The 15,471-nt window shown below is 53.8% G+C and overlaps 2 protein-coding genes across 2 annotated transcripts; both read right to left on the bottom strand.

Moving 5' to 3' along the window:
• Positions 1-4,376: 4,376 nt before the first annotated feature.
• Positions 4,377-7,167, bottom strand: PtA15_8A172 (uncharacterized protein; the record flags this gene model as incomplete). Its single annotated transcript, XM_053171573.1, has 17 exons — positions 4,377-4,534; positions 4,657-4,687; positions 4,752-4,889; positions 4,947-5,018; positions 5,078-5,199; positions 5,258-5,493; positions 5,555-5,821; positions 5,882-5,996; positions 6,059-6,117; positions 6,172-6,195; positions 6,252-6,375; positions 6,435-6,468; positions 6,535-6,608; positions 6,671-6,706; positions 6,765-6,851; positions 6,908-6,932; positions 6,991-7,167. The coding sequence occupies 17 exons, from the start codon at positions 7,165-7,167 to the stop codon at positions 4,377-4,379; spliced, it is 1,779 nt and encodes a 592-aa protein (XP_053022823.1).
• Positions 7,168-13,431: 6,264 nt separating this feature from the next.
• On the bottom strand, positions 13,432-14,268 carry PtA15_8A171 (uncharacterized protein; the record flags this gene model as incomplete). The annotated part of the gene is made up of 3 exons (XM_053171572.1): positions 13,432-13,658; positions 13,723-14,120; positions 14,183-14,268. 3 exons carry the CDS (start codon positions 14,266-14,268, stop codon positions 13,432-13,434), a joined length of 711 nt encoding a protein of 236 aa, XP_053022822.1.
• Positions 14,269-15,471: the final 1,203 nt, after the last annotated feature.

The following is a 15,471-nucleotide window of genomic DNA, read 5'->3' as shown; positions in this document are numbered from 1 at the left end:
GATGTATGAGGAAACCTCTGCCTTTCCTGGTTCACTAGACACTAAAACAAGCCACCAATCTCAGATTGGCAGGTTTAATGTAGTGATAGTGGAGTGTTATCAAAAGATAACTGTTGTTATAAAGTGGGTGCGATGAAGTTTCTAAAATGTGTTATGAGTGAGGAGTCTGGACTTCAACCAGATGATAGTTGGTCAAAGAGGACCCCTCAGAGGTTTGTGTTATGTAATGTGAGTGTTGTGTAGAGTTGTTATTTTGTGTGTAAGTGTTTTGTAATGTGTGTAAAACCAAAATATAGGCACCAGGAAAAAAAAGTAGTCACTTGATGGCAAGTGACATGACACAGCTTTGTTTTCAGCTCCAACACTGCTCCAATGTTGCTCGTCTCCACCAGCACATCTAGGGCTCACATGATAGGTGTCAGGATCAAAGCACTCAATGTGAAAAAACCAGATGATGCTCAGCTTTTGCCCTGGCCCAGCTGATGCTCAGCTTTTACCCTGGCTCAGCTGATGCTCAGTTTTTCCCCTGGCCCAGCTGATGCTCAGCTTTGGAACTGGCCACCTGATGATCATCTTTGGCCCTGGCACAGCTGATGCTCAGCCTTGTCCATGGCTCAGCTGATGCTCAGCTTTGGCCCTAGCCTAGCTGATTTTCAGCTCTGGACCTGTCCAAGCTGATTCCCATATTTTTCCCTGGCCTGGCTCAGCTGATACTCAGCACGCTCAGCATCAGCTGGCCAGCAAGCCCAGGACTGGGCCAAAGCTGAGCATCAGCTGGGACAGGACTAGGAGAAGGCTCAGCAAGGACTGGTACAAAGCTGAGCATCAGCTGCGCCAGGACTAGTACAAAGCTGAGCATCACCTGGGCAATGACTGGTCAAAAGGCTTTATTCCAATTCTGAGAGTAAGCTGCGTGAAAAAGCTGAGTATGAGCTGGGCAGAAAAGCTGAGTATGAACTGGGTGCCAAAGCTGAGTATCAGCTGAACAGAACTGATGATCAGTTGGGCTCATCAAAAACTGTTAACAGGACCTCCTTGGTAAATTTTGGAAGTTGAGGAGATGGTTGGGAGATTGGGGTAGATATTGGATAGATATTGGATAGATGGTGGGTAGCTGGCTGGAGCTGGTGTAATGTCACTTGTCATCAACTGACTATTTTATTTTCCTGGTGAGGGTGACTAATATATTGAGGAGTGAGCAGTTGTGTACTTTGTTATAGGGGAAACTGAGTGCAGGTAGTCTGCTAGTAGTCTGCTGGGGGAAAGTTACAACAGGGGAGGAGAGCCTCTTTTTATAGACAGCAGTGAGGAATTTTAGCTCCAGAGGAGCTCCACATGAGAAATTTTAGCTAGGTACATGAGGGTTTTTGGCTAGTACATATGTTGAATGGGTGAATGTGATTGGTCAGGACTGTACAGGTGATTATGGGTTATGACATGCAGGCTGAATCAGGAGGTGTGATTGTTCAGGACTGTATGTTAGTGTAGTCATGCTGTAACCCGGTCACCTGCTGTTGTTATGCAACAAAGATCCACTAGCGCATGCAGCTTAGTGCATGCAGCTATCACATGCAGCTAGCACCTGCATGAGTGCCTGCATGTGTACACTGTATGTATGTAAGTGATGATGCAGCTATGTGTAAATATGTATGTAGCTATGTATGTAACTGGTGTGTAACTAAGTGTTGTAAATGTGGATTGTGTAACTGTTTGAGGTTGTAAGGGGTATTGTGAGTGTGTAAGAGTATGTAACTTCTGAGTGAGTGCCCTTATGAGTGTTCTGTAAGGCAGGACTAGGGGTGAATTTTTCCCTAGAAACTGAATCTTGAGGAATATTAAGTGATTGATAAGAGGAAAAGGGAGATTAAGAGTAAAACTAATAGAAATAAGAAAGAAAAGCAGAAAATTTTGATTTTGGCATATGGGATACCATAAAGCATACCACAGCGGGGTTCATATATGACCCCCCATGGCAGAGGAGGAGCTGCAAGCATACCGCCGCAGACTTCTCCCCAGATGATCACCAAAGCCTCTCACTTCAGAGTTGCAAACAGTTCCATCCTTTTTCAAACTCCTCCCACCCACCCGGCAGAAAGGGTTGACAGGCTTGCGCCTGAACCCCCACTTTCTGGTGTTTGCCGGGAATAGAAACAAGCTAGCGTCCCTTTTTCTCTTCCCTGGTCGAGGTTGGTAAAGGGATTCACCCTTTACTACCTCTCCTCCCACACTTGCTGCGGGAAGCCGCGCCGCAGCATCCCTCAGCAAGTACCAGGTGGAAAGCAACAGCCAAAGTGGATAACTGTTTGTAATTGGCCCCTCAGTCCCTTGATTGGAGGCGCGGGAGCGCTGTTGCGAAGCAACCCTCTGAAGGGCCCCACCTTGCAAGACAATAGGCAGCAGACGTCTGTTTTCAGCCTTTTTTGCTTGGCCCTCCGTTGAAGCCACGCACGGACAGCTGGGGCCAAGCCAGCTGCCTCAAGAGATAGCCCAGAAGCGTCGCTCTGTGCTGGTCTTTTCCTTTTATCCGTAACAGTTGGACTTGATTTTTTCACAAAAAAAATGGAGAGCTGCGAGCTTATGACAGGCGTCGGAAGTGTGGCTTCGGCCCGGGCCTGTCTGGGCCCTCCCAGAACCCATGGCCTCCTTGTTTCATTCGGGATCCAAGAGGGGCGGTGGAGGGGCCCACGCTCGGGGAGGCGGCAGGTCCAAGTGCTGATGCAGGCAGACAAGCCTGTCTACCCAGAATCTCGACAGTCTGTAGCTGAGTCAAGAGTTGGAAATTTTGGAAGTTTTCCCCAGCCAAATGGGCTACTCTTTTGCGAGGTAGGGCGTGAGTCCCTCCTTCGGAGGCCGATCGAGGGACTTAGCTAAGTCTGTGGTCGACCTTCCCGCGGTTCCAGCCGATGGACCCCCGCGCAGCGTGGCGAAGTGTCGAGAAGGACAAGCAGATGTCTCTCTGTGCGCCCAGCGCAGCTCCCGCATGGCTTCAGGAGAGAAGCGGCGTGCACAGCCGCGTTGGAGACGTGAGCGCGCCGCTCCAGATCTGCGCCGCCAGCCAGGTGTTTCGGGGTGCTTCAGCTCTGAGGCCTGGGGACTCACGAGCTTAACAAAGCCTCCCAGTGAGGCAGCCCCGTAGGGTCTCTGTCTCACAGAGAGGCTTAGCTGCAAAAACCTGTATCTGGCCTGAGAGCCCCAGGAATATCAGCCTGTATCAGGCTTTTTTTCACTTTTTCCTTTTTTGTAACTCAACCGTCAGCCCGCTGAGGCTGCCCCTCAGGACTTAAGAAGAGCTCGGGAGTGCGCTTCTTCTGATGCAATTTAGGCCTCGTAGCTGCCAATATAAGGCCTGATCCTTGCGTTTGAAGTTTTCAAACACCGAGAAAAGCGGACCATATTGAGAGGACTTTTTTTTGTAAATACATGTGGCTTTGTATCAAAATCTGTTTCAATCTATTGAAAGGCAGTTGAATACTGCAATCTTGCTTACATCAGCAGGAATGCGTCTCAAAAAGAGGCCCTTTTCAAACTGCTCTCCAGGCCATGAACCAAGTGCTATCAGCCTGTGACTGCTGCCAAATTAAAGAGGAGAAGCAGGCCTTTCTTTGATAGTCGGGGCGGGATTCAGTTCTTTTGGGAAGTGGTGTTTTTGGGGGCACAAAGTTGAACCTGCAAAAACCAAGAGCTGTACGCGGGGCTCTCACGCCAGGAATCAGGGATTCCATGCAAGTCCCTCCCTGACCGGAGGTCGCACTTCGTGCGAGGCGCTTCGCGCCGCGCCCCCCGGCAGGCGAGGGACTTGTGCGAAGTTCGGGGGACTCACAGCCGAGAGATACTGGGACGAGGCTGGGCAAGATAGGCCGCGCTCATTGACGCCGCCTCACCTGGACACACAGACGCTGCGGCCTCCATGAGACCGGCCACAAAGCCCGCCGAGCCATCCCACAGCGGCCCAGTGCACACGAACCGGGCCCAAAACAGTACGTCACGTCACGGATGCATTACGAGCACGGGCCGGGGGGAGAGACAAGCAAACAAGCGGGGAAGCGTGCGTCCGGGCGCCGTTCCTGGGCGCCGGGCTACCAAGGGGGAGAGAGAATTAAGGAGAAGAAGGGAAGAGGAAATAAGAAGGGAAGTAAGAAGGGAAATAAGAAGGGCAGAAGGAGATAATGTATGAGGGAAATAATGTATGAGTAAGATGAAGTATGAGTAAGATGAAGTATGAGGGAGATGGCGTATGACGAAGATGGCGTATGAGGGAGATGAAGTATGAGGGAGATAGCGTATGAGGGAGACAAGGCAAGAGGAAGAGTGTATGTATATATACAGCCGGGCTGGACGGATGGAGGGAAAGAGACTGCTCCGCGGGTGGTGGTACATCATTGACTACAAGCGAATAGACACAAAGGCGAGGACGAGGAGATCTGTGCGGCAAGTTGTGCGGGAGGATAAGTAGGCAAGAGCGTGCTGCGTGCGAAGAAGCGAAAGAAACGAAGGAGGAGGGGCGTCGGGGTCCTGCAGACGCGGCTCACAGCCACTGCAGAAAGGACGAGTCAGCAAGCGGCGGGGGAGGGAGAGAGGGAAGGGGACTAACGGCCCTGAACTTCTCGGCGAACGTCTTCTTGACGGCGTCGTCGTCGTCGTCGTCGGGGCCATCACGGGCCTCGTCGCGCGAGTCGGTGTAGAAGTCCTGCACACACATCCACAGCGCGTCAGCAGGAGGGCAACAGGGGGAAGAGGGGGAAGAGACGGACCATCTCGTGGAGGCCGACGATGGCCGTGCGGGCGCCGGTCCGATGGCGGTAGAGTCTGCTGCCGAAGTACATGGCGACGGCGACGAGGATGGGCAGGTATCCGGTGATGAAGGTGGCGGTGTTCCAGTGGCCCTTGATCTGTAGTCCCTCCCGTCAGCGCTCTTCTCTCGCCACAGGGGGGGAGGGGGGACTTACGAAGACGGAGTAGGAGTTGAAGAGCAGGATCAGACAGCACATGGCCAGACTATAGATCGCGCCGCCGGTCCGCTACAGAAGCACACACGCGTCAGCCCGGCAGACAAAGGGGGGGAGGGGGGGGGACGGACGAGGTAGGACTTGTAGGGGAACTGGTCGCGGTTGATGTTCTGGGCCTTGACGCCGGCGTCGAAGCGGAGGTAGGTGATGAGGATGCCGACCCAGGTGAGCAGGCCGGTGACGCTCGACATGGCTGCGGCGGAAACGTAGTCAGTCTGGAGTAGCGACAGGAAGGGGGGAGGGGGACGGACTGGAGAGCCACTCGAAGACCTTGCCCGCGCCGCCGGCGCCGACGGACATGAACGCCAGGAAGCCGATCGCGAACGACACCAGCAGACACACCCACGGCAGGCCCCACGACGTCGTCCTCCGGAACACGGCGGGCGCGTTCCCGGACAGCGCGAGTCCGTAGAGGGCGCGCGAGGAGGTGTACATGTCGCTCGAGGCGGCGGACCAGGCGGACGAGAGCAACGCCGCATTGATGATCCTGAGGGCAGTGTCAGCTGGTGTCCCGCGAAAGAGGGGGGGGGGGGGGGGGGGACGCTTACGAGGGCAGGGTGTGGATGCCGGACTTCTCGATGGCGATGACGAAGGGCGAGGAGGCGGCGTCGTGGGAGTCGAGGTTGAGGCGGGGGTCGTTGCTGGGGACGAGGAGGCCGATGATGAAGGTGCCGAGGATGTAGAAGATGCAGATGCGGACGGCGACGCCCTTAATGGCGCTGGGGAGGGACTTCTTGGGATTCTTGGCCTCGCCGGCGGTGATCGCCGTGATCTCGGTGCCGATGTACGAGAACCCGGCTTGGATGAGCACCGACCTATGCCCGTCTAACCGTCAATCTCGCTGCTATGTGGGGAAGGGAGGGGGAAGGACGGACCAGAAGCCCAGGAAGCGGCCCAGAGGACCCTCGATGCCCAGGTGCTGGACAAACGGGCCCGGCTCGCGCCAGTTGCGGAACCCGATCACGTCCCGGTCGGGCCCCCCGCCGGCATCTACGTGGAACACTGGTCAGCGCTGCGCGGCTCGGAGGCGCGGGTGTGTGCGGTGGACTGACCGAGGATGATGCCGAGGATGATGAGCCCGACGATGGTGACCACCTTAATGGATGCGAACCTGGGACAGCAGCCGTCAGCACGGGGCCCGTCGCGCGGCTAAGAAACAACGCACCAGAACTCGAACTCGGCGTAGAACCTGCAAGGGGAGCGTCAGTGGCGAGCTGCAGCGGGGAAGAGGGAGAGGGGACGCACCTGGCGCCGCCGAGGTTGATGAGCCCGACGATGACGAGGAACAGGGTGATCCAGACGGCGTTGTTGACGGCCTTGGTCCAGTAGTTGACGAGGATGGCAGAGGCGGAGATCTCCGTGGGCAGGACTGTTGCGCAGGGTCAGCGGACACGGACGGGGTGCTGTTCAGGGGAACGAAACGCGCACCGATGGCCCAGTTGTAGAAGTAGTTGTACCCCATCTGCGGAAGATGGTCATGAGGTTAGACAGGGGGCCGGCGGGGGAGGGGGGGCACGAGGGGACGTACGGTGAGGGACAGGCTGGAGTCCACGAAGCGCTTCGCGAGCGTGACGTGGCCGCCGGCGATCGGCAGATGCGAGACTGGCGGGGGCACGGGTTAGCAAGGTATGGCGGGGGGGGGGAGGGGGGGAGGGAGGACGGACCCATTTCTCCAAGCGAGGCCATCACGTTCCAGACCACTGCACAGACGAGCGGTCAGCGAGCGGCGCCAGGCGAGCGACGGGGAGAGAGACTCACCGGTGCCCATGACCAGGAAGCCCATCATGAGACCCAGCGGGCCGCCCTTGGCCAGCGAGCCGGCGGTGCCGAGGAACAGCCCGGTGCCTTTACGACGACGGCGTGAGTGCCCGAGAGGGATGAGGAAGGAGGGAACGACTCACCGATGACGCCGCCGATCGAGATCATCTGCGGGCCACACACACGCAGTCAGCGGGGACGAATAGAGGGGGGTAAGGGGACAGACCTGGATGTGGCGGGACTTCATGGTGCGGTGGAGGGCGGCGGCGCCGGCGGCTTCGTCGGGGCCCTCGGTGCGGCGCGGGTCCTCGAGGTCGTAGGTCTGGGCCTCGACGGCGGCCTGCTTGTGCTCGTGGTCGAGCGGGAAGGCCTTCTCGGCGTAGTCGGCATTGGGTGCGGCCATTTTGTGTGTCTAGAGCGGAGAATGTGGTGTGAGTGTGTGTGTTCGAGCAGGGTAAGGGAGGGGGGGGGTATAGTGAGCGATGCTCGGCTAAAGCCTGGCTAGCGAGCGGCTGTTTCGGATGGCCGGATGCGGCTCAGGGGGGTCTTGTCTCCGACGAGTCGCAGGAAGACGGGGCAGGGCTTCCTGGAGCCGGTGGGCTGGGGGGTTTTAAGAGCAGAGAGAGGGCATACATACATACATTTGCAATGGTGGGTTATTACGTGGGCTCGGATGAACAGTGTTGGAGGAGTCGCACGGCGAGGATTAGGCGTGAATGTTATGTATGTGCTATGTAGGCTGGGCTGGGTGAGATAAGGAGCACACTTGGACTTGCAGCAGCGGGTATGTGTTTAGGGTATAATGGAGCCGGGCTGGGCAGACACCGGGGCCGAGTGCGACGGAGGCCGAAGAGGGCCGAAACACAGACTGGCAACCGCACACCAGCAAATTAAACAAGTCGCGAGGAGCGCGCGTGGGCGTCGGGCAGGCAGGGATTAATGGATGGCTGCAGCGCTGGAGAGAGCGACGGGGGCTGGGTTATATGGCCAGCCTGGGCAACCCATTCAGTGCCCCCACACACACACGCTGGCCCGGGCGCCGGCGTCCGACCGTCGCTGCATCGGCAGCGCGCTTCGTATATCCTTATCGGGCCACATACTGCGTGCGTGGATGCATGCGCCATCTGGACAGCCCCACGTGGCCACACGCTGGGCGCCGAGAGGCCCGACGTGGCACCCATCCGCCTATATTCATGGCCCCCCCCGCTGACACACGATCCGCATGGATGTGCAGCTGTGCGCCCGCTGCAGTGCCAGCTGCTGGGTGCCGCCCATCGCCCACGGGAGATCCCAGCCACGAGCACCAGAGGCCTGCCTGCGCGGGCGCACGGCGGGGCCGGGGAGCGCTGGGGCAGGGGAAGCTCCAAGTGGTCCTGGCTGGACCACCCACGCTCAACTAAGCTATTATAGCCTGCGTCTCCCAAGGAGAGCGTCAGCGCGGTACATAGCACCAAAGCTTCCCGAGGAGGGACGTGCACGCTCGGCCGCTCCAGCGCTGGGACATCTCATCAGCACTCACAGGCCCCAGACGCGCTGGATAAGCTCATCCCTCCATCAACCACAGAGCTTCAGCCTTTTCTTGGATAGGGTTTGGCACCCGGACTGTCAAGGCCATGCCCTCTTCGCAGACGCTGTGTGCTTCAGCCGGCAGAAGGATGGCGGCGGTGTGAGCGCCTCCATCCATGCACGCACATAGCTCGCAGAACGGGCGTGCTGCAGGTTCCCGGGGTTGGACTGTAAGGCTTTCGCCCGACTCTGCTCCCCACTACTCAGCCCCGAGCGTGACAAAGCCCCGCCGAGGAGGCGCAAAGCGTCTCCAAAACGTGGGTTTTAGGTTAAAAATAATCTGAGTAGACAGACTTGTAGCCTGCAATCTCAGCCTCCATTTCACAGTTTTTTACCCAGCTGACACACATAATGACTATCCCACTCCACCCACACCACGGGTGCACCAAACGTTTTTGGGATGGGTGTCAAAACCAGATTGATCGGATAGTGGTTGTCAGAACCAAATTGGTCTGGATCTGGGTTGTCGACAAATTCTGTTGCCAAAAAGGTCCCACAAACCGTGCCCTGAGAGAAGGAGCATCCACATGGTTTCCAAAACCATTTCAAATTGTTCTGGAAATATCTTTCAAACCAAATTTTTTCCCAAAATATTTTTCAAAACCACCTCAGCTGGTTCCAGAAATATTTTAAAAATATCTGAAAATGGTTAGTCCAACTCGTTCTTCAGGACATCCGGACCCAATTGAAAAAAAATATTCTGAAAACCAATTGAACTGGTTTTCAAAATATTTTGTTGCGCCCGTGGTGTACTGTGAAGTGGTTCTGGAGAGGTGATCCAGCGGTTGTTGGGCTCAAAGTTTGAAATTCCCTGAGCCCGGGCGGGCTCAAAGGGGGGGATTGGGTACAGAAATCCACCATGTCACAACATATACAGGATGTTTCTTACCAGGGGGATGGATACGGGGGAGTTTGAAGTGGGGGAAAATAAGCTAAGAAGCTGGTGACTGTGATGGTACCAAAGGCAAGGAAAATGGGGGAGTTTGGCATCCTCCCTGCCATTTGTCTCAATCCTGTAGGGCCAGCCATGCAACTTTAGAAGCAAGTCCCTCCTTTCATGGAGATCACTATGCTCTCCTGTGGAGGGTACGCTTGTGTTAAGTTTGACTCAGCCCCGCAGAGGAGGGGCTTTGTTGAGTTTGTAAGTCAGGATGGCGACTGGGCTAAGGATGATAGGGTTTGGGCTGCCCGTGGGCCAGCCTGGCTCAACCCGCGTCAATTCCGGACAGGCTGGGCCGGGTCAAAACACTCCATTCTTGTGTCTTGCCCAAACCCGTGTCTGCAAGGAGGCAGACACAGGCGGCGCGGGCGGGCTTTCAGCGCAGCGGGCCAGGCGGGCAGCCCATGGGCTAGGTCAGCTCACAGGCACAGGCATGATTTGAAAGGCACTTGGTGGTGATCATTTTTCAAGGAGGTTTTTTTGGCTTGAAATACACAACTTGAGTAATCCATTGACATTCTAGACAGGCATAAAATCATGACATGGTAAAAAAGAGAAAGAAAACTGGAGCAACATGTATGATGCAAAGATAATGGAGAAAGGAACGGGATAAGCAGAAGAGCAAAGAAATAAAATGCTAGTGATCCTTCATCCAGTCTTGAGAGCACAAGAGTGCCTCAACTGTCTCTTCATTGAGGCAGAAGCCGTAGTTGTTTAGGACACGGCCCCCGGTGGAGAAAGCTGATTTTGATGCCACAGAGGTTTCTGGGGCCATTTGAAAAATCTTTGCAAGCTTTGAACAAGCAGGAAAACGTGATTCATTCATCTTACACCAGCCAAGTATGTTGAAATGAGCATCACCTGTAATGGTGATGTTTTTTTTCCTTGAGGTATAAGTCCAGTTTGGCGCCTGGTGCGTCGGACTGGAAGCCATTGGTTGATCCATTCATGTACTTCAGGAATTGGGTGGTATCTCCATCAAGCTTTTGCGGTGGGCTAGGCGCAGTCTGGGCCAGAGAGTCTGTAGGGGTGCGGGAAGGAACACACAAGGCCCAGAGATTTCAAGATTGCCCCCCACACATTACCAAGGAAGTCGGAGGTTTGTTTGGAATTGTGGGTTTCCTCAAGGCTGAAGTGTAGGTATCAAATCTTGTAACAAGGATTGAGGACAAGCCCTACAGCGGCAATTTCTTTCATTGAGTCCCAGTATTTGGTGAACTTCTCTTTCATTGGCTGAATGTTACTGGCAACAATGGGCCTATATTATACTCTACTCTAACCAGGCCTTTCTGTTATTGTGGTTGTACCACCCTATACTAATAGCTGTAATAGTATTTGCCCGTATAGTATTCTGTGGTTTTTCTCTGAAAAAAAAAAACAGGTATAGTAACTTTGTTTGCCCCTGGTTACCACAACAACACACTTAACCAGGTGTAAACATAAGGCAATGACATGTGCGCTCCAGATGATTGTACAGGTGAACTATGCCACTTACCTGCAGGTCCTTGCGGCAATAGCAAAGGCTTATTTACAAACACCGGGTAGGTCTTGTTCTGTCAACAAAGGGTACGCATAACGCGTAGATAACGGTAGCGTAACGGAATTTTTGTCGTTTTCTATGCGTTACGCGTAACGGCGGTGCAATTATGTTATCACACCACAGCAAGCCATTTTTCCTATGCTTGTTGCGTTATCCGGGCGCGCGGAGCCCTTGAGAACGGGCAAAAAATGAGGCTAAAAAAGCCTTAAATGGTCCGTTAATGCGTTATCCGGGGGAGAACGCGCTCACGGGCCTCAAATATGAGGCCCGTTGCGTTACGTGCGGGGCCTGAAATGACCCCGTTACTAGTAAAGTAACGGGGGACCCCGGATAACAGGGGTTGTTATGTTACCAAAATTGCGCGGATAACGCAAAGTAACGTAACTACCCTTTGTTGGTTCTGTTGAGAGATTGTTCTCTGTGGCTCCAGACTTGGCTGTCTTTTCCCTTCAACTACTTCAAAATCCTTAAGCAACCTTATGTGGCTTTGTTAGGATTTTTCCCTCTCAGGGGACTTTGCTGGGGCCTGAAAGGCTTTGGGTGCTCTGATCCCCAAGCCCAAGAAATAGATAGATTTTCATCCCTACTGAGTAGTGGTACTGGCCACATCTGGCCAGTATAGTATTGATATTTCTTTTTGTTTCTTCCTTCATTTGGATATAGTTTTTTTTATAAAAAAAATCCGCATGCAATTGGATATAGTATTAAAATTTCATTACGGAAAATGGAAATAACAGTGCTGTTATTGGACCAAAAGAAATATGATAACTATACTATACCAATATCTGTATAGTAAAAGCCCATTTTTGATACTGGTGAGGTGGCTGTTGCTAAGATGGGAGCTCCGTGCGAGTTGATTCTCAATCACCTTCATGGCCCAGTAGGTGCGATTCATCGTTGGATACTGAGTGCCGCTCAATTCAACTGTGGCTTAAATTTAAGAAAAAGAATATGATTTCAGTTTTGCCTAGCAGAAGAACCAGAGAATAATAATGAAAGCTCATCTTTGTAGAATGGTTCCAAAAACTCCATCATCACCACCAGCTCATCCCAGTCAACAGCCAAGGGGCTGACTTCAAACTTGTCATTGTCCATCTCAAGCTGTTGGAAGGCTAACTTCAAAGGCACCACCGACTTGATCATCAGATAAGTTGAATTCCAGCAAGTTGGGACACCCTTTGAAGGATTTTTCTCCTTGGGATTGATGTTGGATGCCACCATTGCTCTCTCAAATGCCTCCATTCTGGCTGAGGACCCATGTATATATTTGATGCTTTCTCAAAGATGCTCAACTTTTCCACTGATTTTCTTTAGACCATATTTCACTACAAGATTGATTACATGCAATAATTACAAATTGCCTTGACTTTATTACCATCTGGTGGACATGGGGTTTGGAGAAAAACAATCAGCATGGAGTTAACATTGAGTCAGGAATTTCTTGGATTAAGGGATGAGGTGAAATTCCAAGCTTACCCTCAACAACTCTTGAGAAATGATCCCAGACCTTACTTGTGAGCTTGTGTTTCTTTGATTGACTTTCATCAGTCTCAAAGCCGGGTGAATCAGTCACACTTGTGTTGGAGGATTCTCTCGGAGTGGCAGTAATTTCTCCTGGATTTTGGTTCTGCTGTCTTTTGAGAGGATGTTGGGATTTGGACTGGCACTGGTAGTGGTTAGGGCACTACTGATTCTCAAAGAAGACATGATGGGAATTGGCTTTTGGTGATGATTTTTGGGCAGAAGCTAAGGCCCCGTTTGGAGCCGATATAATCCAGGCGATATATGAGTTTTTTTGCATGACATCCTATGTGACATCTGATCAGGTCCGCCAAAACTTGGTCAGATGTCACAAGTTTCCAGATTATATCGCGCAATTATATCGGCTCCAAACGGGGCCTAAGTGTGAACAATGTTGATGATTTTGGGCGAATAGGTAATTTGGTGATGATTTGATACGCTCAAAGCTGGAAGACAGGCTTCTTTTATGAGCTCCTGTTCCGCAATACAGCTTGCCTTCTGTTGTCGAGCACTGTTGAAGTGTGATTATGAAAATCTAGCATGGTATTAATCTACATCTAACTTTCTAAGCTCTCAATCTCTCACAATGCACATGGATAATGGGTGAACTTTGTGATTCTCAGAGTTCCTGGGAGTTGGGCAGAATTTTGTACCACCCAGCACCATTCAAACATTTTTGCCGTCGGCAAAACCCTCACCCAGGGCAGAGGTACTATACGCCAATCCGGAACTATCCGACCCTTCGGATCGGATAGTAAAAGCCCACGGGCGCCCGCTGGACAGCCCGCGCCAGCCCGCGCCGTTTGGCACCTGTGACGGGGCGGGCTGAAGTCTGGAAGTTTCACAAAACTGGTGTCCGCGCCCGGCCGCCGCCAAATTATCATCTTGAGACTGGGCCGAGCAGAGCAGCGGGCTTGCAGGCCTGCCTGCGTCGCACTGGGGGGCGCACGTGCTTGGCATCGATGAGGGCTAGTTACCTCACAGACCGATCAGGAGTACTGGGACGATACTATTACACGCTCATACACTGTACATCTTCTCGCGAGAGGAAGAGAAAAAAGAGACACAACAGAATAAAAAAAACGGTTGAGAAGCAGGGTTTACTGGATGCGTTCGTAGTCGCTGCGGTCCTGGGCGGCAGTGGAGGAGGAGGAAGCGAAGATGCCGGTGAACCCGGCGGCGACGAGGGCGGTGAGGAGCAGCAGGTCGACGATCGTGGTGGCGATGGAGACGTAGGTGGCGGTGGACAGCCGGGAGCCGAAGTAGAACCGGCCGTCTTGGTTGAAGACATTGACAATCAAGATCCAGGCCACGGACTGGAAAAACGCTGGCACACACACACAGGGATCAGGATCGGGAGTGGGGTGGAAGGGGGAGAGAGAGAGATGTACCGTGGATGGCGAGCAGGCCGGCACAGATCTTCCAGCCGTGCGCGTGCCGATAGCTGTTCCCGAGCAGGATCACGAAGGTCGAGAAGATGTTGAGGACGCCGACCACGACGCTGAGCTGGGCGGTATACGCTGCGGTGTTCCATTGCTCGCAGAACCCGAACCCGGCCCGGCCGTCCTCATCGACCCGCACCGTGCCTCCGCCCAGCGGCGCCATGTGTCCGTGGCTCGTTCCGTTCGACGGATGCAGCTGCGCCGGCGGTGGCGAACAGTCGCGGCCGAGGTCCGGGAACCGCCGACACTCGAACGCCGGGTGCAGGTTCGACCGGTCGCATTTCTGCGTCAGCCCGTATGTCGACGAGAACGCGAGCGGCGAGCCCGCCGGCGTGTCGAACCGGATCCTGCACCCGCCCAGAAACATCAGCTCCAGTCACAGGGGGACGAAGGGGAGGCGGGGGCTGACCATGTCGGCGCTTGCAGCGAGTACAGCGACAGGATCAGGCTCAGGATCGTCACTAGTAAACTGCCCGAGTACACCAGCAGTTGCATCGTTCTTTCGGCCGTGTTTCGGTGCTCCCAGCTGCACTCGGAGATGCGGTCGGAGAGGGTGAGTGGGAATGGGGGTGTCTTGCGGACAAGTGTCATGAGACGATTCTCTTTCTGCCCCACAGGCCCCCGGTAGGGTCGGGGACCGGGGATGCCAGCCTCCACCCCCGTGCGATAGTGCCCACCCGAACTTAACCTAACTTAACACAAGTCCCCCACTTCGGAGGGCCCTGGTACAGCCGGGGCTGGCGCGAAGCGCGACCTCCGAAGGAGGGACTTGGGACTAATGTCCACATTTTGGCCTGAGAGATTCCGATCTTCCAAATGTTTTTGCAGGCAATTTTGTGCCTTTCAATTTTTGACCCTGTTCCCAAAGGGCCCCAGGCATGCGCTTTGGATCATCAAACTCGTCTCCCTCTTCCCTGTCTTTTGCCGCTACACATGTTCTTGGAAGTCCAACCATTGTTGCTCCATGACCCTTCAAAGTTATGTATTTTCAAGGTTCCTTGAGCTGTATGCTGTGCAGATTGAACTGACCACGGAAAACAGTATGGTTTCTCAATTCAATTACACAGGAACCAAGCTCTCCATGGTCTGGTTAAGAGGCCTTGGCCACTGCAGCCCCTGCATCCAATCCTCATCATGAGGACAGGGACACAAAGCCAAGATGTTCAGCTATCTTGACCCTTCAGGGCTCCAGCAGAGGCTGCCTAGTTTTTTTGGTGTGAAGGGAGAAAGGAAAAAATGGCATAAAAAGCCACAAAAGTCCCAATCTCTCAGGCAAGAAGTGTGACATAAGTCATAAGTCCCTCCTTTGGAGTTTGCTTTGCTCCCCCGAGGAGGGACTTAGTTAAGTTAGGAACTTAACCATGTCCCTCAAGCCTTCAGGAAGCTCACAAGGCAAGCCTTGCATTGCAACAATCCTTGAGACGCGCCTCCAATGCCTTCCTAGTTGCCCCTAGGAAGGAAGCCTCAGTTGGCAAGGAGAAGCGCCCCAAGCTTCTTCTCACCACCTAAACAGCCGTTGACACGGTAGCAGTGGGGGGCGTTTACGCCTCTGAGACACGTGGATAGGGGAGCAAGGATGGGCCCCAAGGAGAAAGGAGCTGATGGAAATAAAAGGGCCAGAGCTTCTCCTTGCCTTTTCTGGCGCACCAGCTCTCAGCTTTGTCTCTCCCAATCACTGCACGTTTCCTACTCCTTTTT

The sequence above is a fragment of the Puccinia triticina genome, chromosome 8A (assembly GCF_026914185.1).
Source record: "Puccinia triticina chromosome 8A, complete sequence".
In the NCBI taxonomy this organism is placed as follows: Eukaryota; Fungi; Basidiomycota; class Pucciniomycetes; order Pucciniales; family Pucciniaceae; genus Puccinia; species Puccinia triticina.
Note: the sequence above shows the minus strand (reverse complement) of the source record. Positions and strands in the feature narration are given on the sequence as shown.